The sequence below is a fragment of the Zonotrichia albicollis genome, chromosome 22 (assembly GCF_047830755.1).
Source record: "Zonotrichia albicollis isolate bZonAlb1 chromosome 22, bZonAlb1.hap1, whole genome shotgun sequence".
In the NCBI taxonomy this organism is placed as follows: Eukaryota; Metazoa; Chordata; class Aves; order Passeriformes; family Passerellidae; genus Zonotrichia; species Zonotrichia albicollis.
The window spans coordinates 4839907-4867366 of NC_133840.1; the positions used below are offsets into that span (position 1 = coordinate 4839907).

The 27460-nt window shown below is 63.5% G+C and overlaps 3 protein-coding genes across 4 annotated transcripts in view; 1 reads left to right on the forward strand and 2 right to left on the reverse strand.

The window, feature by feature from the left end:
* Positions 1 to 2629: 2629 nt before the first annotated feature.
* On the reverse strand, positions 2630 to 6917 carry OVCA2 (OVCA2 serine hydrolase domain containing). The gene has a single exon (XM_074557234.1). It carries the CDS (start codon positions 6915 to 6917, stop codon positions 6216 to 6218), a length of 702 nt encoding a protein of 233 aa, XP_074413335.1. The 3' UTR covers positions 2630 to 6215.
* Positions 6918 to 7245: 328 nt separating this feature from the next.
* Positions 7246 to 27366, reverse strand: DPH1 (diphthamide biosynthesis 1). Of its 2 annotated transcripts, none has more exons than XM_074557230.1 (12): positions 27189 to 27366; positions 23666 to 23812; positions 21508 to 21571; positions 14154 to 14275; positions 12324 to 12478; positions 11598 to 11719; positions 10215 to 10283; positions 9369 to 9525; positions 8419 to 8519; positions 8122 to 8200; positions 7720 to 7851; positions 7246 to 7386 (listed from the first exon to the last, which is right to left on the reverse strand). In XM_074557230.1, the coding sequence occupies exons 1-12, from the start codon at positions 27349 to 27351 to the stop codon at positions 7312 to 7314; spliced, it is 1386 nt and encodes a 461-aa protein (XP_074413331.1). In that variant the 5' UTR covers positions 27352 to 27366; the 3' UTR covers positions 7246 to 7311. The 2 variants fall into 2 exon arrangements, with proteins under 2 accessions (XP_074413331.1, XP_074413330.1); XM_074557229.1 differs by lacking the exon at positions 27189 to 27366 and adding an exon at positions 24501 to 24624.
* RTN4RL1 (reticulon 4 receptor like 1) overlaps positions 25542 to 27460 on the forward strand; it is a 28989-nt gene continuing 27070 nt past the window's right edge. The window contains exon 1 of the mRNA XM_074557231.1: positions 25542 to 26314. Within this exon, the coding sequence (XP_074413332.1) occupies positions 26302 to 26314 (13 nt within the window). The 5' untranslated portion in view covers positions 25542 to 26301. The remainder of the gene's footprint in view (positions 26315 to 27460) is intronic.

A 27460-nucleotide genomic window follows, 5' to 3' on the forward strand; every position in this document is an offset into this window, starting at 1 on the left:
CGCCGCACCTGCCGGCCCCGGGGCGGGGGTGAGGCGGAGCGGAGGGCACCGGGGGCCGGGCGGGGGAAGGGGAGCGCTGCGGCGGCGGGGGCGGCGCGGAGGCGCCTGGCGCAGCCCCACGTGCGGGCCGGGCGGCGGGGGCGGCGGGGCCGGGCGGCGGCGCCGGCGGGGGCGGTGCGCGGGGGCGGGCGCTGGGCGCGGGGCCGCCCCGGGGGGGCGCACGGCGGGACCGGCCGCCCGCACCTTGCAGGGGTTGGGGGGTGCGGGTGCGGGGCCGTGCGTGTGTGCGTGTCCCGCTCTGCGGCGACACCGGCGCCCGCTGTCCCCCCTCTCCGAGCCTCCCCCGACGGGACCCCCCGGCCCATCCCGTGGTGCCGTCGCCGTGCCAGGCACTGTCCACCGCCGCCTCCCTCGGGTTCCCCCGCAGCCCCGTGTCCCCAGCCCGGGTGCTGCCGGCTCCGCAGCCCGGGGAAGGGGGGGTCCATCGCCTTCACCCCGCTGCGTCTAAAGAGCGCGGAGACCCCGTCGAGGAGAGCCCGAGTCAGAGCGTCGGCACCTTGGCTCTAGACTGCTTACTGCTGCGTAGGGACAGGACAGTAACAGTCTACAGTCATGGCTACTGAAGCATGACCCACCGCCGGCACCGGCCCCGGCCCGGCCCGCACCGGCCCCGGCCCCGCCGCAGCGCCGGGGGGGCGGGCGCTGTCCGTGGTGCTGAGCCGTCGGGGAGCGCGCCCCGACGGGGGCGGGGGGAAGGCGGGACGGGGCGGGGATGGGGGGGTGTCCCGGTGCCCGCCTGACCCCGCTCTCTTTTTCCCCCCCCGCAGACACCGACCCCCCCACGGCGGACGCCCCCCCGCCCTCCCGCTGCAGCCCAGGTAGGGGGGGACTCCCGGCGGGGCGGACACGCGTGGGAGGGCAGGGGGCGGGCAGGGGGGTGGGCGGATGCTTCCGATGCTGCCGATGCTACCGACACTCCCCCCCCCTCCCAAGCAGCGGGAGTCCCCCCCGCGCCGCCGGAGGGGGTCGGGCGCGCTCGCTGCGGTGGCGGGGACGCCTCCTCGCCGTCGCCAAGGCACCGCTGCCCCCTCCCAACCCGCCCTCCTGGGCCCCCCCCCCCAACTCCGACGCCGCCCGGGCGACCGTGGCTTTAGATTGTTACTGTGCCGCTGGGGGGGTAACAGTCTACAGCCATGGTCGCCGGGACAGGCGGACTCGCAGCGCGGGCAGCACCGGCTCCCCTCCCTCCCTCGCCCACCCCCGGGGGTCCCCGAGGCGGCGGAGGCGGGGTGCGGGGGTCCCGTCGGGGGCGGCCCGCCTCCCGGGGCAGTAGGAGCTCACATGCAGGATGCAGCTCACCGCACATCAACTCTTACTGTTCGGGGGGGCGGGCGCCGAGCGGCTCCTCCTCGGGCAGCGGGATCGATGGGGACCCCCTCCTCGGAACCCCCATCCTCAGCAGCCCCTCACCTGCCCTCCCGGCGGGGACACGGAGCCCCTCGGGGACCGGCCCCGCCGCATCCATCCGCTCGGCAGCCGGGGTCCCGTGTCCCCGTGCCGTGTGCCCCCGCCGGGAGGGACCGCGGGCCGTTCACCGAGCGGGGCTGGCGGCGGGGACTGAGCGCGGCCGGCGGGGCCGGGGCGGGGGCGGCCGGGGGCGGTCGCAGGTTGCACAACCCGCCCGGCGCGGCCAGGAGATTCCTGAGCGGCGAAGTCAGAGCGGCCCGGCCTGCCCCGGCACCGGGCACCGGGCCTTCAGCAGCCGGCGGCGACCGGTGCTGGCCGGGCAGGGCTCCTCGTGGGGGGCACCGGGGACTCACGGCCCTGGAGATGGAGAGAAGGGGCTGGAAGGGCTGTAGGACCACACAGACCCGGAGGAGAGGGAGGTCACTGCCATAGGGACACCCTTAGGGTCAGGCCCAAGTGGTGAAGGTGGCAAGAGGGACAGGAAGAGTCCCTGAACAAAAACTTTCAGTGCTGGGATCCTGCAGCACAGGGCACCTGTGGGTGTCCCATCTAGACTGAGTAGGGGTCATGCAGGGTCCCCTGCCCACACTCTCCAAAGCAGCCCCATTAGGATCCCTCACCCATCCATGGGGTGATGCACCTGGCAGCTCTGCCCTCACCCAGACAGGCATGGCCACCACCAGGTCCCCAGGGGCCAGCAGGGTCACAGTGGGACATGGGAGGATCAGAGGTAGCAGGTCCCCACTGTGCTCTGTCGTGTTTCTTGCTTGTTCCCGTGACTCCTGTTTTTCCCATCACTGCTGCTGATGACAGGCCAAGCACTTCACACCCCCAGGACAGGGATTTTGGGGCAGTCCCAGCAGCGCTCAGGTAAAACCACAGCTATGTCCAGCACATCCACGCTGCAAAGTTGCCACTGCCACAAAACCCACTTTACATTTTCTAGAAAACACCTCCATTAACAGCACCACAGTGAGGTCCAGGCCACGGTGACACCAGTGTCCCTTCCAGGGTACCCCTGGCTGAGGGGACATGTCCTGTGGGCAGCGCTGTGGCCCCTTGTACCCCATGCTCCAGCCCGGGAACGTTCCAGCTGCGCTGTTGTTTTGAAGGCCAAGTTTCTCCCGCTGACACCCTGGAATCAGTTTTTCTTCCAGAGTCCTTAAAAATATCCTGGATTCCTGACACCAGGACTTGTCTTCCAAGCCGCTGGGCCTGGGGCCAGCCGCCGGCGCCAGGGGACAGAGGCTGTCCAGCTCCCGTGCTCCTCCTCAGCACAGAGACCTCCGGGAAGGAACGTGGTGCCAAGGAGGATCACAGCCCCTGCCACGGTCTCCTCCATGCTGGAATGGTGCTCAGCAGGGCACAGGCATGGCACAAACCGTGCCTGACCTCAGCAGCGCACCCAGTGGCTTCGGAGCGCGGCCAGGAGGGTGGGAAGGGTCTTCTGGCACCTCCAAGCTGTGACCCTACAAAGCCTGGCGGCTGAGGACAGGGGTGGACACTGCCTCAGCAAAGGACTCTTCTTGGATGGGATTTCGCTGTGCATCCCTGGGAAAGCACGTGGCCCCAGAAAACTTCTAGACAAAACCTGTCACCCGCTCCCGGCTGTGCCAAGTGGCATCCTGGCACCGTAGGAATTTAGGGTGGGCCCGGGGGCGCTGAGCCAGCAGAGCTGGTGGGGGCTGCAGGAAGAGGCGCTGCTGCTGCTCCCCCAAAGGCCAGGCAGGTGCCCACTGGCCCCACACGCTGTTGCTGCCATCTGACAGCTCTTGGCGAAACGGCCTTTTGTGATTCAGCCGTGTTTATCCCAGCCTGCAGCCCGGCCCAGCGTGGGTTTCCATGGAAAACTTCCATCCAAAACAAGGAGAGAGAAGGAGCTACAGCAGGAGTGACTCAGCCACAACTGGAAGCTTCTGCGAGTGAAGCAGGGAAGGGGGGGCTGTTCCCTACGGCTTGGTCCTGCTCCAGCAGCGGGGCCCAGGCACGGTCCCGGCCGTGCCCTGCCCGTGCCACCGCCACTTCACAGGCAGGACCTTGGCAGGTTTGGAAAAGCCTTGCTGTAAAACCATCTGGGAAACACATCACCCTCCCAGAGTGCCCCATCCCCACGCCTCTGGCAGTCCTGCTGGTGGGGACAGAGGAGGAAGAGCGTGAGATGAGTAAGGCTCAAACCCTGGCACGAGCTGCACCTGAGCCAGGCACGGCGGGATGTCGCTTTTTCCAGTGCTGCCCACAGGAACCCCTGCCCGTGCCTGGTGTGCCCCAAATGGGTGGCTAGCAGGGCAGTGACAGTGACCTTAAGGTGGCAGTGGCATGGAGGGAAGGGTGCAAGGAGCTGGGGAGAGGTGGGAAAACAGCCGGGAGTTTGCAGGGAAGCAGCAGCACCGGCAGCCTGGGCAGCACTGGCGGAGTCTCTGCTCATGCCAGGCTCCTCCTGCCCTCCCCAGACACTGGGACAGGGCTGGGGCTCTGCTCACCCAGGGAAGGGGCTGCAAAGCTCTGCCTGGACTCCATGCCCTCCTCACAAGCAGGGCCACAGCCAGGGTCCCTCCTGTCCCTGAGGTCACACAGGTGGATCCCATGGCTGCACTGGGGCATGGAAAGGCACATCTGGAGACAGGGGTGACATCCCCCCTGCCAAAACACCCAGGCTCCCAGTGCTGCTGCCAACACTGGTGATTGTCCCCAGGGTCCTCTTTTCTCAGGCAAGTGGCACAGCTGCCACCCAGACCCCGGGCTCACTCCATCACCCCCCTGTTCAGCAACAGCAACTGGGCCACGCTGTTTTGGGGGAAAAACCAACTCCCCTGGGCCAGGCTGGGTGATGGAAAAGGGAACTCCCCAGCATGATGGAGCTGAGTGAGGGGTGGGAGGACATCAGCCAGTCTTGTCTCCAGGCTCACCCCTGCGGGCAGCCAAGTTCTGTGGCTGCATCCCAAGAACAGACCTGGATCTGCGAGAGAGGCAGGGGCCAGCCCGAGGGCATCAGGCCAGGAAAGGAGGGAGAGGACAGAGTTCCCACGGCAAACCCCTCGGAGCCGCTTCCCTCCTCCCACCCCACCGGGACCAGGCAGGACCTCCTGCGCTGCTCACACAGGCACCTCCTGCGGACAGAAGTCGCGTTAATCTGTTTTAATAATTTATTTAAACCGCTACAGCAGACACCCGGCAGGAGCCATCTTTATGCAGACCCCGGGAAAGGGGCAGGAACCGCAGTTCGGGTCACCCATCCCTCCCCGACCCACCGAGGGAGCTGCCTGCAGAGCTGGGACCGTGCTGCTCACTCACCGCACCCTGAGCTGCTTCCCTTTCCTTCCTTCTCTTCCCGGGAGCTGCCGGGGCTGCGGGGCCGCAGTGCGGGCGGGCGGCCATGGCTGCGGGAAAGCACCGGGAGGGGGCTCGGCGACAACCGAGCAGCTCCCGGGGCTGCGAGCCCGGCGGAGGAGGGGGGAGAGCGGGGACAAAAGCTCCGGTGCGTTGTCGCAGCTGGTCGCCGTGCTCGGCAGCCCCAAAACGCAGCCCGTGGTGTCACCAAGGGGTGCAGACACCCCACGCCTTCGCGGCAGATGTGACACAGCCCACGTGAAGTGACACAGGAGGCCAGCACTGCCCGAGCCCCCACAGGGCAACAGCAGAACGGGGCTGGGCTGCGGGGACACAGCCACATCCTCCTGCCAGCACCAGCACGGTGGGCAAACCGGAGCAAAACGCGATGGGGCTGAGCTGAGCTGCTCACCCTGCAGTGCTGCTTTGGGGCTGAGCTGTTCACCCCTCCTGCAGTGCTGCTTTGGGGCTGAGCTGCTCACCCTGCAGTGCTGCTCACTCCTGCTCTGCTGTTTTAACCCTCAGCACTGCCAGGCCCGTTCCCAGCTCAGTGAGCACAGGAAGGATTTCAGCAGCTCAGTGTCCTGCAGCCCCGCAGAGCTGCCACTGCGCTGCCCTGCTGCTCAAGCAGGGGGAAAATTCGCTTTTGTCCCCCCATTTCCCTCTTTTAGCTCTACACCCCCAAGGAAAGCTGTGGGTAGAGAAGCTCTGCTAGCTCTCCTCTCCTGAAATTGGTGCCCAGTGCTGAGCTGGGCAGAAGCTGAGCAGGACACCTGCAATTGTTACAGCAATAAAGATTTTCCTGTGCTTCTGGATAATACAGAGCCACAAACAGCAACAAGCTTTTCTTGTTCATGGAGGCACTTTGTGCAGGGAATATTCAACACATGCACACCGAGCCAGCAGGCATTTCATCCCTGAAACAAACACCAGCCCTGGCACTGCCAAGGATGAGAGGGTTTTCCAGGCCCAGACCAGCTGGAAGCTTGGCTTAACAGATATTAAAAACCACGAGGTTTTGGGGTGTAAAACTGCAAGAGCTCTGTGCTCTGCAGATACTTCCTGTGGCTGAGCTGAGGAACTCTCCTTTTGAGCAGGTGTTGGAGTCTCTGAAAGCACCTTGCCCACACAGCAGTGTCACCCTCCTGCCTTCAATCCCCTCACTGTCACACCCCCACACTCATGTTATATACATTATAAATAACTATATACATATATATATACACACATATATATATACATATATATTTTATACTGAGGTATCCAACAAAGCTGAAAAAAAGGGAGATAAAAGAACCATTTAGCCTGGCCTGGGTGAACACTGAAGAGCAGTGAGCTGTTCTCTGGTCCCTCTGGAGGCACGGAAACAGTGAAGTTTCACAGGATGGGTGCTGCACATGGCTCACCAGAGCCCCTCTTTATTATAGAGCCCCTTCTCGAGCCTCCCCAGCCTCTGGGCGCTCGGCCTGGCCCTGCCCGGGGCAGAAGCGTTCCAGGAATTCCAGGTAGGCTTTCTTCTGCGCCGCAGCCGCGGGAATGAAGTGCCCGCCGGGGTGCGAGAGCACCACGGGCTCCACGAAGCACTGCGCCAGCTCCCTGCTCAGGGCCGCTGCGATCACGGCGTCCGTGTCGCCCACGACATGCAGCGAGGGCAGGGCGATGGGCTCCCGGTAGAAGTGTCCGTGTGCCGGGGCGCGGCTGGCGAACGCGGCCACCAGCACGGCGAAGGCCACCGGGAAGCGCGGGTCGCCGCGGGCCCGCAGCGCGCACACCATGGCGGCCAGCGCTGCGCCCTGGCTGAAGCCCAGCAGCCCGTCGAAGGGCCCGTGCTCCGCCAGCGCCGCCGCCACGGCCGACAGAGACTCCTCCAGCCCCGCCGGAGCCGCGGCCGCTTCGCCCGCCTCGAACGTGCCGGGCCCGGAGAACCACCAGCCGCGGGGGGGGTCATCCCCATCGGGGTCGTCCTCAGCGCTGGCGGGCAGGCGGTGCGGAGCGTCGATGGGCACCAGCTCGGCGCGGCCGCGCAGGGCCTTGCGGAGCGCGCCGGTGCGCTGGCGGAGGCGGCGGGCGCTCTGCCGGTACCCGTGCAGCGCCAGCAGCCGCAGCGGCCGCGCCTCCGCCATGGCCGCGCCTCGCCACCGCCACTTCCGCCTTCCCGCCGAAACGCCGCGCGCTGATTGGCTGGACAGACGAGAGCGAGCGGAGCGCCTCCGCGGACGTGACGGCGCCCCCTGGCGGCGGGAGGTCACCGGTGGGTGTGAGGACGGGGCAGCCCCGGTGCGGCGGGCGGGACGCGACCCCCGGTGCGACCCGGGCAGGGGCGGCAGCACGGCCCGGTCCGGCAAGCGGCAACTCCCCGCTGACAGCCGGGGTCGGTCCTTGCGGGCAGTGGTGTTGTCGAGTTACGGGGTGTGACCCCATCCGTTGCAGCAAAGAGGGTCCCGGTGGTGCTCACATCAGCGGTGCCCCCGCCGCTGCCCTCGCCAGGTACCGGAGCGCGGCAGCTGCGGGCGACACTCACGGGGCTGCGAGGTCCCCGGTGCTCGGCTGCTCCCCACCCTCAGGCGGGGCGGGGGGCGTCGGTGGCTTCCCCTGCAGGGACAGGGAGGGTCAGGGATGTCCCAGCCCCGGCCGGAGCTGCCATGAGCCGGTCCGTGCCCAGCGCGCAGCATCCCCGGGGGGAACCCCCCCATTCTCGGGGATCCGCGGGGCTCGGCAGGCGCCCACCCCGACACGGCTGCGGGGACCCGCGTGTCCCTCCCCCGGGCCGGGCTGGCACTGGCCCCGTTACTGCTCGATGGCAACGACACCACGGGGTGGCGCTTTCGGTACGTGACACCGAGAGGCACCGGGTGCTCAGTCCGTCCCGGTGCTCTCACCGGCCCGAGGGACCGAGCGGGACCCCGGTGTCCCCCCGCTGCCCACCTGTGCCGGCCGGGCGCGGCGCGGGGGCTGGGTGCCACCGTGGTTCACCGTCCACGGCCCCAGGGACTGGCTGGCATAGAAGTCCATGGGATAAGGCTGCTGCCACTCGATGTCCTGGAGAGCCACTGCAGCCTGTGGAGAGGACAGGGGATGAGTCCCTGAGTGGTGCCTGCACAGGGGGAGCTGGTGTGCCAGCATCCAGCTTGGTGTGCTGAGAAGGGCACTGCTAGGGCACTGGGAATCCCACTGGCTTCACAAAATATTGGATATCCCAGCAGCGTGCCTGGACTGTGTACAGAGCACAGGTGCAGAGAGGAGGGGGCACTGTCTGGGTGCAGGGACATCCCCTGGTGCATCACCCCAAGCCAGGACTGTCCCCACAAAGCAGAGAGGGGTGCTCACCTCATAGGGTGTCAGCAGTGGCTTGCTGAAGGCTTCTCCCCAGTCGATGGAGAGCCGGGGACAGGCTACCTGCACCCACCTGGAAGGAAATGTCACAGTGGGGATGAGCATTTTAGGAAGAACAAGGCACAGTGAAACCCCTGAGCAGAACCCCAGAATGTCCTCACTGTGCCAGCACCACCCTGGTAAGGACAGCCATGTCCCTTCCCTGCAGGACAGAAGTGTCAGGGACAGCTTCAAGCAGGAATTGCACAGGGATGGGGCACCCTGGGGCTGGAGGGGGTCAGCAGCACTCACACATCCACCTCTGGGAAGAGCTTTAACTTGCTGGGGAAGATCTCAGACAGCAGCACCCTCACATAGGGCCGGCCCAAGGCACGGAGACGTGACTCCAGGTGCTGCAGGGGAAAAAGGCACCTGGCAGGGTTAGGGTCTCCCAGCAAGCCCCCCAAGCCCTGCCCACAGCCCCTTCCTGGCCATCAGACCCTCTGTGGGTCCCAGCTCTGCCCTACGTGTCCCTTTGGCAGACACAGGCCAGACTGTGGCCATGGCTCCGGCTTGTGCCCAGCTCTCCCCAGCACGTGCCTCAGCCTAATGAAGTAATTACTGCTCAATGACAACAATCTGTTCTCGTTAGCGGCTGCCTGCCCTGGGACACCCGCCTGTCACGGGCTGGCTGCAGCCAGGGCTTGCAGGAGGAGGAGGAGAGGGGCCAGAGATGTCCTTGTCCTCCCGAGGTGGCACTAATCACCCCCTGCCCAGCCAGCCCTGGCCATGCCTGCAGTGCAAGAGCAGCTGGGACCTTGCTGCCCTGCCTCAAATCTCACCTGTGGCCACCCCAGCATTTCTGGGTGTGAGCAGGGCCACCATGCTCAGAGGGCAGAACTCTGCTGTCCTGCTCACCTCTCCCAGCCGGGTGCAGAAAGCGCCAGCCCGGCAGCTGAGCAGGGAGGCTGAACCTGATCGGAAGTTCATCCAATTAAAACAAACCCAGCCAATTAATTGCCGAGCTGTCTGGGCGAGGGGGGGTTCTCCAAGACTGGCCAGCTCTCCCCAGGAATGGGTTTAATGAGCCCTTGTCCAGCCTCCCTCATCTGCTGCTAATTGCCCACGCAGGCCGGGGCCAGTGGCCACGGATGGGTTGCCAGCGGTGCCACATCCACCCTGGCAGCGATGGTCCCGCCCTTCCCCACACCCAACAGCAGCTCCTGGTGCCTGGTGGGGACATTGGGCAGTGGGGCTGGTACCTGCAGGATGCTGGGAGAGCCCTGACGTCCCAGCGTGCCCAGGATGAGCCCCCAGCAGCGGGCAGAGCTGGCAGTGAGGATGGCGTCCTGCCGGGCGCGGTGCATGCGCTCGTGGCTGTAGTGCTCCTGCGAGAACACTTTGCTGTAGGGATCGTACCTGCAAAGCACGGCCAGGCTCACACGGGCTCCATCACCTGGCCCTCCTCCCAGCCATGCCTGTCCCTCATTAGCACTAATTGCCTCCCACAGCATCTGTCCTCCTGGCTGATGTAGGACCCAGCCGGCTTGTTAGGGGACAAGGATAGGGATAGGGACAAGTGTCCCACCACAGCACCCCAACGCCCAGCACAGCCTCGGCTCCGTGCTCAGCTTCACACTCAGCTCCCCCCCATCCTGGCTCATCAATTATGAAGAATTCTTTGATTTGTTGCTTTGTTTGACGAGGAGAATTTTAATCAAATCCCACTCGGGTTTCGGCAGCTTCACCAGCGCCATAAACCTGACGTGCGCCTCCCGTTTGTAACAAACGACCTACTAGGAAATTCAGATTCCTCCAAATGGGCCCAGCCTTTCACTCCTGATATTTCATCTGCTTTCAGCGGCCTCATCATCGCGCTTTATGGCCTCTGCCTGCAGCAGCCGGGCTTTAATGGCTGCACCTCCACGAGCTTTCACAGGTACTTGTCAAAATGTTTATATTCAGCCGGAGTAAATGGCTGGTGTTCATCTCCCCCAAGCACCTCCTCACCCACCCCGTGGCCTCTCACCTACCCATGCCTGCTGCTGGGGGGCACATGGGGACAGATGGGGGGGTCCCCACCATGGGATTGGAGGAGGTGCCTGTACCTGTATGCAGGTATCCCTGGGTTGGCGATCATGATGGACTCCAGGTGGAAGCGCCCGTCGCCCAAATACCTGCAGAGAGGGGAGGGAGAGTTTTGGCACTGGGAAACAGCAGCACCCCTACCATGTGTCCACTGGTTTTCCAAACTGCAGCACAGTGGAGATGCCAGGAATTCAAACTCCTCTGCTGGGCAGCAGGCACAGCCAGGGCTCCCTGGCATGGCAGGGTTGGAGAGGCAGCCATGCTCAGAGCAAGGAGGGTGCTCACACCAGCACGGGGCGGCTGGGAGCTGCTCCATCTCAATGGCTGGTTCTAGACGTTGCTGCTTCCATTTCTAATCGGATTTCCAGTCAGCAATTACATTTCAAAGCCTTTCATTCAGCTGCCCTAATGGAGTGAGGGCCTGGAAAATGAATTCAGACGTAAAACTTGACTAGATTTTGCCCTTAATTGGAGAATGACATTTTGGGAGATCAAAGCTAATTTGTCTGCAAAAGTTAGCCCCAGAGACGGTGCAAAGAAGAAAATAATAATGCAGGGAGGACGCAGGTAAGGCCGAGTGCACCTGCACGGGTTGGTACCGCACTGCCGTTCCTGTGCCAGCTGCAGGGACCCACTCTCACCCATGCAGTACCAGCCTGGCTGCCCCTGCTGTCCTTGTAGAGACAGAGAGTGGCTCAGGATGAATCCACAGCTCTCACTGCCCCTGTGTCCAGCAATGTGCAGCCCAGCTCCCTGCATGGCCGTGCTTGGAAAGGCACTGGTGCTGTTGGCTCCCAGCAGAGTGGGCAAGAAGGAGCTCAGCAAAGCCCAAACCCACACCTGGGCTCCCCAGCTCCCCCCAAGGGTGGGGTCCTTGTATTTATTTATTCTGCAGCACACTGTATTCACAGTACATTAAGCATTTCCATTACCTAAAATAATTAGGTGATAGGAAGCGAAGTGCTCCCTCTAATTTGCTGTCCTTAAATAAAATTAATGTTGCTGTGATGTTGGGCCCCGGCCATTTGTCTTTTCCAATTATCCACCCGCCCTTCCATCTATTATCTATTCTGATATACGACTCAATTATTTCCTCCGTGCTACAAGCACACGCCACTTAAAGCAGCGTGAGGAGCTGAAGGGGGCCCATCCCAGCCTGTGGATAGCCCTAAAACTGCACAAAACCAGGCAGGGGGTGCAGGAAGGATGGCAAGTCAGGGCCAGGCAGGAGGGTGCTACAAGCACACGTCACTTAAAGCAGCGTGAGGAGCTGAAGGGGGCCCATCCTAGCCTGTGGATAGCCCTAAACACCCTCTAAAACTGCACAAAACCAGGCAGGGGGTGCAGGAAGGATGCCAAGTCAGGGCCAGGCAGGAGGGTGCTGAAGGATCCCGGGTACTCACACAATGGCATCCGTGTCCTGAGCAAGCCGGGGTGACGTGCAGCCCAGGATCTCTCCTGGGGACAGTGGCTTACACTGGGGCACACACACCTTGTACTGGGAACGCAGCTCCTGTGACACTGCCTGTGGGACATGGAGGTCAGCAGGGACAGGAAAAACACAAAGGGTGGTTGGGGATCCTTGGGGACACCCCAACCCTGGCAGTCCCAGCTGTTGTGGAGGGGAACCAGCCTGCTTGGGGCAGCACCAGGAACGGCCCCGCGCAGCCGGGGATGCTCAGCGAGGCTCGACCAAAGTATCAATTAAAAGACAAGGGAAAAGGCTTAACGCTTGGATAGCCCCGTGTTTTGATAGACACGGCTCAAGAGGCTCATTCATCTCCTCCCCTCCTGGCCAGCCGGCCGTTGAGGGGCAGACAGACAGAGCCGCCGGAGCTCCCCCGGCCGCTGCCGGCACTGCATCAAAATGCCAAGTGCTCCACCGCCTGCCCTGACATTTCCAGAGCAGCTCCCGGGGGAGCAGGGGAGGGGTGCCGCCATGAAACATTGATCAGAGTTATTATAAAGTACTTGATCAACGTTCTGGCAGCGCCACATTATTGCAGAGACTCGTCAGAGGGGAACCAGCTCCACCAGCATCCCCCGGGGCAGCCGCGGGGCTGGGACAGGGAAGGGCTGAGCCGCAGGAAAACTCAGGGGGAGACAAAAGCCAGGGATTTGCACCTCACCTGCAACGTGGAGACAAACTGGATGGTGCTGACCAGGGCCAGGGAGGTGCCTGCTGCAAAGTTGAAGCGAATGGTCTCAAGGAAATGGGATGCATCGATCTTTATGTCCACAAACACATAGAGCATCTTCAGCCCCTGGGTGGAGTCGATGGGAACTGGTGACAGGAGGAGACAGAGTCTTGAGTGTGGGGTACACCCAGGGCTCCAGCGAGCCCCAGGGTGTTGCTGCCTGTTGGTGGGGCTCCCTGTGCCCCAAACTGCCCTGGCACAGGCAGGCTGGGCTCTGCCACCCCTCTGCCTGTGCTGGCACCCAGGGCAGGGGGTGCAGATGGGAGCCACAGAGAGCACCCGCTCGTTTCTCTCCAGATAATGGCAGCCTGGGGAATCAATGAACACAAATCTAATTACCCCTGGTGCTAAGAAGCCTTTGTCACCACGATTAAGTGAATAATTAAAGTACACAGAGTCCACATCGATCCACAGCTCCATGTTCACTTCCCATTTTGGTGCTCTTTGCCTGATCACAATTAAGTGCAAATTACTCCCTCCTGCGGGGCACATGGGGCTGGCAGGGAGCAGGAAGCATCGTGTGCCTCACCACTGGCCACCCTGGTGACAGGACCACTGTGGGCAGCTCAAAATGAGCCCAGCATCCTCACAGCAGCCCGAGGGTAACCCAGGGTGCCCTGTGACCCACCCAGCTCTGCCCTGTGACCCACCCAACCCAGAGCGAGCAAGGGAAATGAGGCCATGAGCAGCAGATGGCAGCTGGTGTGGTGACAGTCAGCATGGCAGTGCCTGCCTGTCCCTGCAGGGAGCAGCTACAGCTGATGTGACTCCCATTCCCTGGAGCAGCCTGATGGATACGGCCCCTTCTTCCCCTTCCTGCTGTTCATTCATGAGCAGCAGGCTACAAACCAGGAGTTTTACACTCCCTGTTCCAGTGGTGCCCATAACCCTTCTCCCTTAACAAAGCACCTAGCACCACATATTTATCACCAGGAACGCTCACACCAGCGTGGCTTTCAGGACAGAGTTCTCAACTGGGGAGTCAGTATTTCACACAGAGCCTGATGCAATTCTTCAAACCCATTTATAGGGCCCCATAAACGTCCAGGAGGGCTGCCAGGTGCTGGGAGCGTGGCAGCAGCAGGGATGCACACACCTCCTACTCATTATGGCAATTCTGCAGATCCACCTTAAAACCCAGAGCGTCTTATTGTTATTTTTGGGCTGATTCCATCCTGGGTGGACTTCAAAGTTAGCAGCATCTGGGACAGCAGCGCAGTTTCCATGGCAACTGGATCCAGAGTACTGTCCGCCTGGGGAGCACACAGCCTCCTCCTCCTCCTCCCTTCCCCGCCCAGCCTGCACTGTACCCTCAAAGCTGCCTTTCCTGGCCCTGGGGCAAGCAGGACCCCCAGGCCCCTGCTCTCCTCTGCCACCATTCCCTTTGTCATCACTCCTCGGAGGCCAGGTGGGGAGCAGGAGCAGCCTCATCCCCTGGGCCAGGGGGTCCTGCCAATCCATGGCCTCGCTGCTCTGCTCTCAGGGACATGGCTGGAGCTGTGTGCTGCTGCAGCAGCTGAGCAGGATGAGCACGCCCTGCTGCACCCCAAATCCTGCCTGTGAGCAGCCACCCAGCCAGCCTGGCCCCATCCAAAGCCAGCAGCTGAAGCTGGAGAACAGAGAGTCTTTTGGGAAGGGATTAGCCTTTGGCACTAAGTCTCCGAGCTGGTATCCAGAGGGGTGTGGAGTTGCTCGGGGTGGCATGGGCACAATGCCACACACGGCCACCCCAGCAGCACCCTGGGGCTCAGTGTCACCTACTGAGGCAGCTGTGTCCATAGTGCACCAGGAAATCAGCGCCCAGGGCCCGGGCCGTGTAGTCATCCACGCAGCAGGCGCCGTAGGTCACATCTCCCATCACCACTGCCTCTGCATCCGTGAACCTGTGGGAGGGACAGCACTGAGGGTCACAGCCGTGTCACCAGAGCCCAGGTCCTGCCCCCCAGCCCCGTGGCATGTCACCATGGGGGGACCCCGCGCCGCCACCGAGCCACGCGCCGGAGAGGACAAGCACTGGCTACTCTCCAAGATGTCAACATGATTAAGCTGGAGAGCGGTAATCCGCCTCTTCAATTGGGTAAAGCTGTTTGCAATTCAGCGGATTATCCACTCATCAAACAATACGCTGCCAGATTCCTAATGCTCCAGCAGGGAGAGCAGCAGAGGGAGACCCGGCACAGCGTGGTGCCACCGCTTCCACCAGCCAGCCTGGGGACTGGAACCACCAGGATGGGCTGTCCTGGCATCCCTTGTGGTGCCACCGCTTCCATCAGCCAGCCCTGGGGACTGGAGCCACGAGGATGGGCTGTCCTGGCATCCCTTGTGGTGCCAGCCAAGCCACCATCACCCCATGGTCCTGGGCACTGTGTGAGCTGGTGAATCCAATCTGCACCTGGCTGTGTGGCCAAGCTGTGTCACCTCCAGAAGAGCTGGTGCTTAAGTGGTACTTGGTGAGAGAAACCACCAAACCACCACTGGTGCTGTCCCCTACCCCCAGTGCTCCAGTCCACATCCAGCCTGTGGGTGAAGTGGCACACACCAGCACCGAGCAGCAAAGCCAGGGCTCTGGCATGATTCAGAGGCACCACCTTTGTGGGTATTTACGGCACCATTTTGGGGGATTATTAGCTTGGCTACCTTCCCGGGGAGCTGCCGCAGCAGGATGAGAGCAGGTATCGCGATGACAAAGCCCCGTGCCTGGAGGGGCTGCTTAAACCAGATGCTAATTCCTCATTTAATTGAGGCCTGCTGTAGCTCCGTGCCAGCGGGGTCCCCCCTGCTGCTGGCACCGGGCACCAGGGCAGGAGGGGGCCCTGGCACAGCGTCACCCCCTGCAGCACCCATGCCTGGCTGGGGGCCAGGGTCCCGCGCTCCCCCCGAGCGCCAGGCAGGGAGCGTTACGTCGGCGGCAAGAATAGAAATGGTGGGCAGAGCTGGGCAGATGGCAGAAGGTGGAGAAATGGCGGAGCGTGCTGAATATTAACAGCTCCGGCCCCTCCATCAGTGCCTGGGGAGGGGGACAGGGGAGCAGCAATGTTGGAGCATCCCTGAGGAGGGGGCACAGCCATCCTCACCTCAGTCTGGTCTGGGCAGCTCCTGCTCCAAAGGGTTGGGGAACATCAGAAGATGGGCAGGATTCTGCCAGCGCCCAAATCCCACCATTCCTCACGGCCAGCGTGGCCTGGATGGGAGGATGGCTCCTCCACTGCCCACGTGGGCACACCGTGGGGCTGGGGGCTGCCAGTGAAGGTTCCAGAAGGCTCTTCCCACCCTTCTGAGCCCCCAGCCCCCTCCTCTAATGAGAGGTGATGAGATGAACATGAATCAGACTCCACACATCTCAGCAAAAGTGGAAAATTATTCAGCTCCTTAAGATTCAGGATGGGGAGGTCTGACTCAGAGCGGCAGCCAGCGCCGCTTAATTTTTTATAGATTAAAATGTATGCAAATTGGCCCAAACCCCAGAGAAAGTCCCTGGGGGTGAAGAGCAAGAAAGTGAAATAGCAACAGTGGAAGGAGGAGGCCAGAGGTGCCCGTGGCCCTGCCTGATGTGTGGGGCTGCAGCTGGGCAGGGAGAATGGGGCTGAGCCCTGCGCTGGCTGTGGGCAAGATTCCTCCTCTGGCTGCAGGGAGTAGAGTCACAGGTGAGCAAAGATGTCATGGGATGGTGCCTGGTGAGCAGGGAACCCTGGCCAGGCCGGGAGCCTGGTGGTGCTGCAGGAGGGGCTCCAGGATGGCACACACCGGGTTCACCCACTCCGGCTGGGCTGGACAATCGAGCGGAGCCGTAATCATCTCCAGAGACAAATCAAAGGCAGGCACCAGGGCCTCCCCTTGATGTTTTAATCAGTTCAGTGTCGCCAGAGTCTTTCATCAAACTACAGAGGAAGGAAATGTCAATTAGCAGCCACCTGCCTCCAACGCAGGCTGGGGAGCTGCTTCCCAACCAGCCCGGACCAGGCCATGGGCAAGGGGCAGCCACAGCAGCATCTTTGTCAGTGTTTTGTGTCCCTGGAAGTTGTCACAGCCACGGATGGGTCCCAGCAGTGTGCTGGCAGTGGTGACAGGGATGTCCCCACCCAGTGCTGAGATGCTCATTACAGCTGGGAGCTCATGAATATTGAACACGTGGGGAGGTTATTCATCTTTTACGTCCCGCAAACCCCGGCTCATTCGGAAAAACCGCCTGGCCTTAGCATTTTTCTCATCTCCCCCTAATTCATTATCTGCTCCTTTAAACAGATGGCTCCCAAAATCCCATTTATAAAGAGCCATGCTCAGCACTGGCAGGATGTGCCCCAGGGCAGGCCAGGTCCCACCCTGATCCCCGCTGGGACCCCCAGCCCTGCTCCCCAGCACAGGACGGAGACAGCAGCAATCCAGAGACAAGTTTTGGGGCTGAAAACGCTGGGTCAGAGACATGCACACATGGAGCCTGCATGTTTCCAAGCATGGGGTAGCCAGCCCCTGTCACCTGAGCACAAGCATTTGGCTGGAGCAGCCCTGATTTATCCCAGCCCCTCGAAAAATGAATGAGAGCGTTTGCTGCTGGCAGGAGCGCGAGGTCCCTTGGCAGCGTGTGAATGATACAGTGCTGGTCCTCGAGCCATGAGGCAGAGCTGCTCTCCCCAGCAGGGATGAGTCCTCAGCCCCTGTGTGCCCACCAGCCCTTGCTGGGGAGGGGGTCGAGGGGACTGGGCTGAGAGTGGCCAGTCCTGGCACCCCTGTGCTGTGGGAGGATGGAGGCAGCACTGGGATGCCAGGGTGCCTTCATGATGTGCTGGGAACAGGGATGTCGTGCCCCTTGCCTCACCCCCATGTGGCCCTTCAAATACCCCACAACCACCCTATTAATCACCCCACAATTGCCTACCCTGTGCCCATGCCCAGCGTGTCCCCAGGACACCCGTGGGTGCTGCTGTCCTGGGCTGTGGGGGCTGAGCCCAGCCCTGGCTGAGAACAGTGCACTCAATTAGCAGAGAAGCCCATCACCAAGCCCCATTACCAGACTCCCAACTTCATTAGCACAGGAAGGCTGCACATAATGAAAATAATGAGTTTGAGGTTTTATTGCAATTGGTGCTGGAAGAGCCTGGCTGCAGATGGAGCCCCACAGAGCTTCTCCAAGCGGGGCGTGATGGGGAGAGGTGAGTGTCCCCCCAGGAGGAACCATCTCCAGCTGGCTCCCCTCCCCTGAGGGACTTCCCACTCTGTCCTCACCATAGGTGGCAGGACAAACACCACCTCTCAAGGGACACGTCCCAGAGCACCCCAGCTTTGCTGGTCGTGTAGCAGCAAAAAAAAAACCCCAAAATAAGGCAAATTAAGGGTCAGTGCATGCTGGCTGTAAAGGCACCATGACCATCCTGTGTCTGGATTATGCCTGTCCCCTCTTCACAACACAGAGCTCTGTGGGATACAAGGAGGTGGCATGGGGCACTGGTGGTGGGCACCACACTGTGCTGGCACATCAAGCCCTGGGAGGTGCCAGCCCTATACACCCCACACATTCCCCCCAGCCCAATCCCCCTGGCGCAGCCACCACCCGGGCAGAAGGTTTTGAACATCTCCAATGAAGTGAGAACTCCATTCCTCCTAATGATGCTGTTGTGTGGTTAATGACAGTGATTAAATTCCCCTGCACAGTGTGCACCCGCTGCCAGAGCCTCCAGGTTGTGCTGAAAAGGACAAGGGAAGGCAGTGCGGGCCAGCAGAGCCACAGCACTGTGCAGCTGAGGCCAGATCCTGATCCCTGTTAGTGTCCCAGGGTGGCCTTTGGGATCTCCTGGTGATGCTGCCAGCTCCATCACAGCATTCAGTGCCACACTGCTCAGTGCCACATGGCAGAGCTGCCTGGCCAAGGGACCTGGCACCTGCTGGCACTGGGAACCTGCTGGGCACACCAGCCATGGCACTGGGTACTGTGTAGGGCACACCATCCATCAGGGCCTCTTTTGTCCCGGCCATAGTGGGGCATTTCAAGCTCTGCCACAGCTGTTGGGCTGTGCATACAGATGTTTAACTCTTTATTGTTCAACCAGGACCTGGTGCCACTCCAAAAAGTCCCTGTCAGCTCCTGAGTCACCAGGATGAGACTGGGACGGTCTGTGCACCTCCAGCACCGCCTCGCATGGATCTTCAAAAGCCACTGGGAGTTGGGAGGTGTTTAAAAAGGTGTTTAAAGCCACTGGGAGTTGGGAGGTGTTTAAAGCTATGGCAGGGCAGCCTCTGCAAGCATCAGGACACCCCTGGGCCCCCCACCATTGCCCATCCCCACCACCAAGCCTGGGCTGATTAGCAGGAGCCTCTCACCCCGGCGTGGCACAGGAAGACAGAGGGATTAGCAGCTGCGAAGCCTGACAGCCGACTTTATTAACACGGAATCAAAAGCCCAGCTGAGAGCCCAGCTGATCCGTCTGCTCCAGCCGCGGCAGGGAGGGGAGCAGGGCCCGCTCCTGGATGCACAGCCCCCAGCTGCAAGCTGGTGGCACGGGGAGGGGGGACACGACTGCCACCTCCCCGGCATGACAGCGGCTGGGCTTGGGGGGCTGCCCCTCCCCGAGCTGTGGTCCGAGCTCCCCCCACGCTGCCGCCCCCCAGCACGAGTTCCTCCCTGCCGAATTGCATCAGCCGTGACAAATGGAGCCAATTTGGAAGGTGCCGCGGGAGTGTCGTGATGTGGCGCTGGCAGCGCGCAGACCCCGGCCCCGATGTCCTCCCCCCCGGCAGCCCGGCCCGCCCCGGCACGGCTGTGACAATGACAAACCTATTAAGGGTAATTAAGTGGCCTCACACCGGTCAATGCTCCGAGTGTGCTCTCGGTTTCAAAGGCTCCAGGCTGAGAACCCCATCGGCCTTTCTGGCGATGCTTCGGCTGCATCTCCATCCCCGCAGCCCCTGGGGGCTCGGCCAGCGCCAGGGCAATGCTGGGAAGCTCAGACTTGGCTGCCCCCTCCCCTCCTCACTCCACGGAGCTCTCCCCGGGGGCCTGCTCACTCCCACACGGCACCGAGGGACGTGGTGACACTGCCATCCCACCGCACGGGGACAGACAGACGCACAGCGAGCAGCGTGTCCCCCTCCTGCGGTGCGGGGGAGTGAGGCACATCCCTGCTCTCGGCTCTCCCAGCAGCACCAGGCCACGGCACAAATATTCTATTAGAAGGCAGCTCCAGTAGAAGGGATAAATATTCCGTCTGAGTGGCAGCTGACACGGCTCCAGTTCAACCCAAACACACAGGGGTGGGCACTGTCACCCCAGGGGCACAGCCCTGGGCATGGCTCTGCAGCCAGCAGCAGGGAATGCAGGGCAGGGGGAACTCACCCCCCAAACTCCCACCAGCGAGGACAGGGCAGGATGGGCTGGGGAAAGGGGCTGCTCGCTGAGCAATGCCCCCAGTGGGCACACAGGTATTCCTGTCACATCCTCTCTGTCACCAGGAGGAAGGGGACACCAGCCCAGGGCTGGTGGTACCCCTAGCCCCTGTCCCCAGCCTGGTGACAGCAGCCAGAGCACAGAGCTGCAGCAATTCCTGTCACGTTGGAGGCTCCTCCGGCCCCAGCACTGGGTGAGCAGGGCCAGCAGGAGCGGGTGGCCGAGCTTCCATTCCACATTAATGCTGGCCATGAATATTAATAGCAGGAAGAGGCAGGAACTAACGAGGCCACCTGCCGATTCACACCTCACCTCCAGCAGTGTGGCTGGGTCCCCAGAGTGTCCCCAGGAGAGTGGACACAAGGCTGGGCTCACTCCTGCCCACAGCCACTGTGGTACCCGGCACAGCCACATCCCCAGCCAGGGGCACGGATGGCACCCAGTGCTCCCAGTAAGGGAGTGGCAGTGGAGCATCTCTGGGTACTGCATGGTGGCAGTGAGGGAAGGATTCAGCCCTTCTGCTCAGCCTTGAAGCCATCCCTCTTCCAAACACCATCCCATCGGTGCCCCCACATCCCCTTCTCCCTTGGCTGGGCACCTGCACCCACGCAGCACCCCTCACCAGCCCAGCGAGGATGCCAGCACCCCAGAATCCAGCGGCACCCTGGCATTCAGCACCCTGGAATGCACCATCCACCGGGAAGTGTGGCTTAAGGTTTCATTCAGATAAAAGAGCCCCTTAATCCGCTGCCTTTGAAGTCGGAGACATGAAAGCGGCTGGGTGCCAAAGCCGGAGAGGAGGCAGCTGCACTTAAAGGGACAAACCCACGCCGAGCTGCCCACACTCGTACCCATCCCCTGCCCCCCTCGCCCGTGCCCACCTTCCCACCCAGTGTGGGGAGGCGATGGCAGAGCGGGACAAAGCCCGCGGGCACGGCTGCTTTCCCACCCAGCACGGCAGCGAGGCAAGGCAGCTGCTAATGAGTGCCACGACCCCGATGGCAGACGAGGCACGAAGTGCTATTAGCACTAATTCATTGTGCTAAAACAGAGAGGGGCTGCGGAGGGGGCTGCGGTGGGTGGGGAGGAAGGCAGAAGCGCTCAGCAGGAAAGAGATCACGGCCAATTTCTGCAAGGTGCCTGCATCCACTGTCACTGCACAGCCCAGCTCCTCTCCAGTGCCTCAGCCTCACCTCTCAAGTGGCTCGGAAAAATCAAGAGAGGAGCCGTGGCCAAGGGGTCACCCAGCAGGAGTGACCCTTTCCGTGCCACCAGCGTGGCCTCGAGCCTCCCCAGCCGCAGCAGGGCTGCCCCTGCACATCTCCGCGGCTGCAGAGGCAGGACGAGGCCGGGGGAGGAGGCCGGGTCCCTGCCGCAGCACTGGCCCCGCTGCCGGCCCTCCCCGGGGCGCTGCCGGGGCACCGGGCTGGCGTCAGCCGCTTGTTAACACGGCTGCTCCCGGCTCCAGCCCCCCTGCGGGGCCCGGCATGCTGAGCCTGTCAGCAGCTCCCGGCTCAGCGCAGAGGGGAGGAGAAGCCGAGCTGGGCTGGCACCGAGCCGGTCCCTGTCCCCAAGGATGGCAGCAGGTCCTTGTCACCCACCACAGCGCTGCCCAGCCAGGTTGTGGGCACAGACACAGCACCTCCTCATCCACAGCCCTCTTCCTTCCAGTGGCCAAGCCATCCCCAGCAGTATTCCCCATCCCCTGGCCAGCCCCACAGGGAAAAGCTGTGCTCTTACCGCTCAATGATGTCAGCGATGGTGCAGGCGAACATGAGGAGCCCTTCTGGCATCTGCAGGGCCACTGGGAAGAGAAACAGCCACGGGGTTAGGAGACATCCTAAAGTGGGAACCAGCTCAAGGTGCAGCCACAAACCCCCCTCCCCAGACCAGCCAGGTGTTGGCCAAAAATCCCTGTGGCTCTGGCAGCTGGGGTGCTGCCTGCTCTGCCTTGGGCTGCATCCACACCTCATCCCTCTCTGAACCCACTGACACTGCTGCTCTCTCCCACTTCCCACTGTAATGACTTCCAGATTTTAATTATGTGCTGCACAGCAAAAGGTACTTTCTTCTGTTTATTTTAAACCTGCTCCTAATAATGTAAACGTGTGCCCCTGGTTCTCCTGGTACAAGAAAGAGTGAATAATCATCCCCTGTTCAGCCTCTCCACATCATTCACAATTCCACATCCCTATCATATCCCCTTTCGTTCACCTCTTTTCCAAGCTAAAGGATCTAAACCTATTTAATCTCTCCTTATACAGAAGCTGCTCCAAACCTTTGATCATCCTCAGTGCCCTTCTCCACACCTCCCTCGCAGCTCCTCTCTCCATTTCAGGAGGGTGGCCAGCAACAGCCGCAGCATTGTGCCTTGCAGGAATTTATTCAACAACAAATTGATGTTTCCTCATTTGCTCCCTCCTCAGAGAACAATCAGAACAATCCCCATTCCTCCAAAGGCCAGCAAACTACCCAGTGCCTGGGCTCCACAGGGTGGTGGGGAGGAGCAGGGACCATGATGGAGGAGGTAAATGGAGGAGGCCCCACTAATCCTGTTGTTCTTTCACCTCTCAATCCCACTAAGATATCCCAGCTTCCATGCTATCTATCCAAACACTCTCTCCACAAAATCCCCATGCTTCCAGGCCCAACCCAGGCCACAGTGGAGCTGTGTGAAGGCCTGGCTCAAATCAGGCTGATCCCACCCTGTTCCAACCTGCAGGAAAGCTGCACATGCTCTGCCAGCAACCTGACCTGGCAGGGATGAGGTTCCACATCCCAGCATCCCCCATTGAGCCCATTTGGGGCTGCCCTCCACCCCAGATCTGCAAAGAACAGAGGCAGGAGGTTGCTCTCCATTGCCACAGCACAATGGGGAGAGGGGGTGCTCCCCAGCCCCCCAAACCCCGCAGCAGGCCGGGCACAGGCAGGGCTGGCTGCAGCCCTGTGGGAGGCTGCGTTCCCCCAGCAACGAGCCCCTGGCTGCTCTCTGCACACGCGGATTTTTAAATCCCAGCACGGCTGGCTGCCTGATGGGCTCGGCTCCCAGCTCGGAAGCCTAAATCCCAGCCGCATATTTACATTTAATTAGGAGGTGCCAAGCGGCAAAACACAGCGAGGAAAGGCAGAGCCAGCACGGCTGGGCGGCCCCGCCGTGTCCTGCTGGGACACGCCCAGCCCTGACTGCCACCCCAGAGCCGGGATGGGCAGCACAGCCCCACACCCTGCGGCCCTCCAGCATGGCAGCCGCGAGCAGCTCAGCCTCCAGAACATCCCTGAGACGCCTGCCAGCTCTGGCAGCTCGGTGGCAGCAGGCAGAGCCGTTCCCAGGTGGATACAAAGCGTTGCAAATCCGGCTGTGCCACACGAGCAGCCCCTGCATGCAGGTGCAGGCAGGGTGGGGACGCTGGTGACACCCGGGGATGGAGGGGGAGGCTCCCAGCCCTGCTCCCTCTAGCTGAGCACACACCTGAAGCCTCCACAATCACTCCCTGCTCCTCTGAGGAAGGTTCAGAGCAGGCAGCAGCACGGCCCAGCTCCCTGCCAGCCCCACCCGGTGCCCGGTGTTGTGGGGCTCCCCCTTGCCAGCGCCAGCAGCGCGTCAGGAAAGCGCAGGGAGAGAGGAGAGAGGCAAGAGGAGCACAGCAGGGACCTGGCCAGCATCCCAGACACATCTCCAGGCTGACAGGTCCACGCAGCTCAACCTGTCCTGTCCAATGTGATTATAATCCAGAGATACAGATCTATTAACCCCCCTCGAGAGGAGCAGAGCTCGCCAACACAGCTGAACACACCGAGGGCACAGCAGCAGCTCAGCCCCAGCCTCACCTGCCCCACATGGGGGGCTCAGCAGCACAAACCAGCCCCAAACCCGCTCATGCCCCGGGGCAGCGCTCACCCTTCCTGGCACCAGCCTGCCGGATGCGCCACACGGTCTTGGGGATCTCGAAGTTGTAGTTGGGGGGCAGGGCCAGAGCCGCCTCCCGCAGCTCCGCGTTGCCCAGGATCTCCTCGGGGATCTGCTGGGCCACATGCCGGGTTCGGGCTGCGGGACAAACAGGGAGGGACCGAAAGGACCGGTCAGAGGGCACGGCACGGGTCACCGTGCTGTCCTTGGGTCACTGCTCACACCCCTGGGGACAGTGGGGAAAAGGGCCGGGGTCCTGCCGTGCACGCTGGGGGCAGATTGCTCTCGTTTTTTGACGAGAACAAGGCGTATTTTTTAGCCCAGAAAGCACCGCAGTAACGATGTGAAACCCTGTGAGTGCAGCTGGTTGTCCCTACAGCGAGGGCACAGCACGCACAGCCCCTCAAGGCTCATCACGAGCACCCCGCTGACACCGTAATGCACCCCGGTTTCTCCAGCGAGGGGATCCCGTTATCCCACCGGGAAGAAGCCGCCCGGTGCCGGCTGAGCCATCCCCGGGAGCCTCATCCCGAAGCCGCCCCCCGACAGCAGCCGCCCCCCTACATCTCGGCGATGCCAGAGTGCAGCGGGGGAGTGACAGCAGGGGGATTATTCACTATTTCCAGCCCAACACCGGCGCTCACGAGCCACCGAACCCTCCCCGCACGGCCCACGGTACAACCGACAAAGGGCCAGCTGGGCCGGGCCGGCGGCGGGGGTGGCCGCGACGGTGGGGGAGCCACCTCCCGCCACCGGCCGGGCCTCCCCCGTCGAGGCAAGCAGCACAGCGGCCAGTAGCGGCAGCACTGAAGCGGTCTCAGCGCACCTTTGGCGGGCACTGGGGCCGCGCTCCCGGCCCGCACGGGGGCCGCCATGGCTGTGCGCACGTGGGGGCGGAAGGCAGCACTAAGCGATCCCCGCGCAAGGCCGGAGCAGCCGCCGGCCGAGAGATCGAGCTCGAGAGCGCACGGGGCGGGCCCCGACGGGACGGGACGGGCGGAGAGGACAGGCGGGGACCGAGCGCTCTCGGCAGGGTCCCGGCAGGACGCTGGGAGTGTAGTGGGGTGTGACAAGCGCTGTGATGGCGGGGCTGTCCGCCCTTCACGTCGGGGACGTGGTGCCGCCGCATCCCTCGCGGTGCTGAGAGTTTTGGGGTTAACCTGTCCTAACGTTAACACGGGGACGGGGCGGGGGCACTGGGCACGGCACCGGCACCGTGACCCCCTCACGCCCCTGCGAAGCATGGGGCAAGAGGGACCCGAGGGTAATGGGGACCCCCTGGAGATAACGGGGATCCCGACGGTTCAGTGAGGACAGCGGTGCTCCCGGTGGAGTAACGGAACCCTCTTGGGGCAGCGGGGATAACGGGACCCTCGATGGGACAGAGGGAAAGAGGCAAAAGGGACCCTCGAGAGGCAGCAGGGACAGTCTGGGGTCAGCGGGGACCTCCAGGGGACGACAGAAGACCGAGGAGGCAGCAGGGACCCCCCGAGGAAAGCGGCGATCCCGGAGGGGCGGGGGGACAGCTGCGCTCCCGGGGGCATAACGGGGAGGAGGCGGGAGGGACTGTCCGGGACAGCGGGGACAGCTCGGGGACACCGGGGTGTCGGGACCGCGGCGGGGAGTGCGGGGACAGCAGGGATCGGAACACAAAGGGAACAGCGACCACCGGAAGGCAGAGGGGACAGCAGAGCCCCCCGGTGACCCCGGTGGGACGGCGGGGACGAGAAGGGGCGGAGGGCACTGTAGGGAGCGGCGGGACCGTGCCGGGGCGGCGGGGACAGCGGAGACCCGATCGGACAGCGACATCTCGGCAGGACAGGCGGGCAGAGGGGACGACACGGGGCCGAGGGGACGGACGGTCCCCGGGGAGCGGCAGGGACGGTGCTGGACAGGCGGGACAGCGGGGACAGCCGTGATCACGGCAGGCGCGGGGCGGCGCGGCGGAGCCTCGGTGCGATAACGGGGCACGGTGAGGACGGCGACGGCAGAGGGGACAACGATGTGCCGGGGGTGACAGCCGGTCCCGCGGGCACCGCAGAGCTTGGGGGGGGCGGCGCTGGGCCGTTCCCCCGGCGGGGCGGAGGGAGGGCGGCGGCGCGGGGAACGGGAGCAGCGGCACTTTCACGAACTGTCCACGGGAGGCGGGAGAGGCGGCGGCGGCGGCGGAAGGGGGGGGCCCGGGGGGGGCTCGCCCAGCCCAGCCCAGCCCAGCCCGGCCCAGCCCTGCCCGCCCCGTCGCTGCCCCGCCCCGCCCTGCCCAGCCCTGCCCGCCGCTGCAGGCAGCGCGGCACCGGCACCGGGCACCCCTTTATAGGCTCTGCCCGAGGGGGTGGGGGGCGGCGGCGGCCCCAGCCCCGAGGGGGCGGCTCCCCCCTAAAAGCCGGCGGCGGGACGCGCGGCGGGCAGAGGCGCGGCCGGCGCTCCCCGGTGCTCCGGGGCCGCCGCTCCCCGGTGCCGCTGCGGCTCGGCCCGCCATGCCCCCGCGGGGGCCGCTCGCCCGGGCTCCGGCTCCTCGTTCCCGGTACAGCAGCAGCCGCCGCCGCCGCTACCGCTCGCCGCCGCCGCGCCCGAGGCTCTGAGCGCCGCCGCCGCCGCCGGGAGACCGCGCCCGCCCCGGCTCCAAGATGCTCCGCCAAGGTGAGCAGCGCACCGGGAGGGCACCGGGCGCCGCGGGCACCGGGGGCAGCGGGGCCGGCCCCGAAGTTTGTCTCCCCGCCGAAGTTGGGGCCGCGCCGCCGGGCGCCCCCCGCCGCCACCGCGTTACCGGCGCCGCCACCGAGGCTCGGGCACCCCCCGGGGAGCGGCACCGGCGGGAGCGCAGCGCGGCGGGGAGGCGGGAGACCGGGAGGAGCGAGGGGAGGCAGGGCAGGCGCCGGGTCCCGCAGGACCGGGGACGCGGCGGGTCCCGCGGGCACCGGGCTACGGCGGGTCCTGGAGGCAGCGGACATGCGGCGGGAGCGGGGGGGGTCGGTGCTCGTCCCTCAGGGCGAGGGAACGGCAAACGGGGCTCGCCGGGGAGCGCGGGGGGCTCGGCGGGGAAGTTGGGGCGAGCCGTCCCGTTCGGCCCCCCCCGAGGAGAATCGCTCCGCTGTGACATCACGCGATTTCCATGGCAACCGCCTGGGACATCATCGGGGAGCGTTGTGACATCACGGCCGGGGGAGCCGCCGGCCCTCCCGGGGGGTCCGGGACGGTGGGGAGGGGGGGGCAGCACCCCCGTTCCCGCCGCACCGGGGCCGGTCCCGGGAGATGCTGGGGACAGCGGTGACATGCGGGGGACCCGGCTGGACCCCCAGTGCTGCCCCGTGCCCCGGGGAGGGGGCGACAGCACAGCCCCAGGCCCAGCCCTCGCCACCGGCAGCACATGCCCCTCTCTGCGACGAGGCTCGGGCAGAGGGGAAGGGTACCAACACTCTGCGTGCAGCCCCTGGCATTGGGGTGCAGCCCCCCGGGCAGGGCAGAGCCCCCTGTGCCACCCCCGAGAGGCTTTTCCCGCTGGGGGAAATGTCACCTTGCGGCGGCGTGGCCTCGCACTCGGGTGCTCCTTCCTCCGGCTCAGCTTTGTTTGGTGTGTTAACCCAGCCCGGCTGATGAGTTGAGAGCAATCCCCAAGCCTTTGGAGCTGTCCTGCTTTCCAGCCTCGATTCCCAGCCCTGCTGGAGGAAAAGCCTCATCCAGGCTGGGAAATGGGGAGCCTGAGGTGGAGGCAGGCAGCGAGGCTGCCGACAGGGCTGGATCCCACCAGGGGTAGCCTGTTAAGGTCAAGATCTACGGCTTTCATTT

Excerpts from the sequence above, each read along its gene's own strand:
- DPH1 (XM_074557230.1), bottom strand. The coding sequence starts at position 27,351 with ATGAGGCTTTTCCTCCAGCAGGGCTGGGAATCGAGGCTGGAAAGCAGG. Across the intron at positions 11,720-12,323 it reads AGTTTGTCTCCACGTTGCAG|GCAGTGTCACAGGAGCTGCG; the intron begins GTGAGGTGCAAA and ends CATGTCCCACAG. Across the intron at positions 10,284-11,597 it reads CAGGACACGGATGCCATTGT|GTATTTGGGCGACGGGCGCT; the intron begins GTGAGTACCCGG and ends CCCTCTCTGCAG.
- OVCA2 (XM_074557234.1), bottom strand. The coding sequence starts at position 6,917 with ATGGCGGAGGCGCGGCCGCTGCGGCTGCTGGCGCTGCACGGGTACCGG.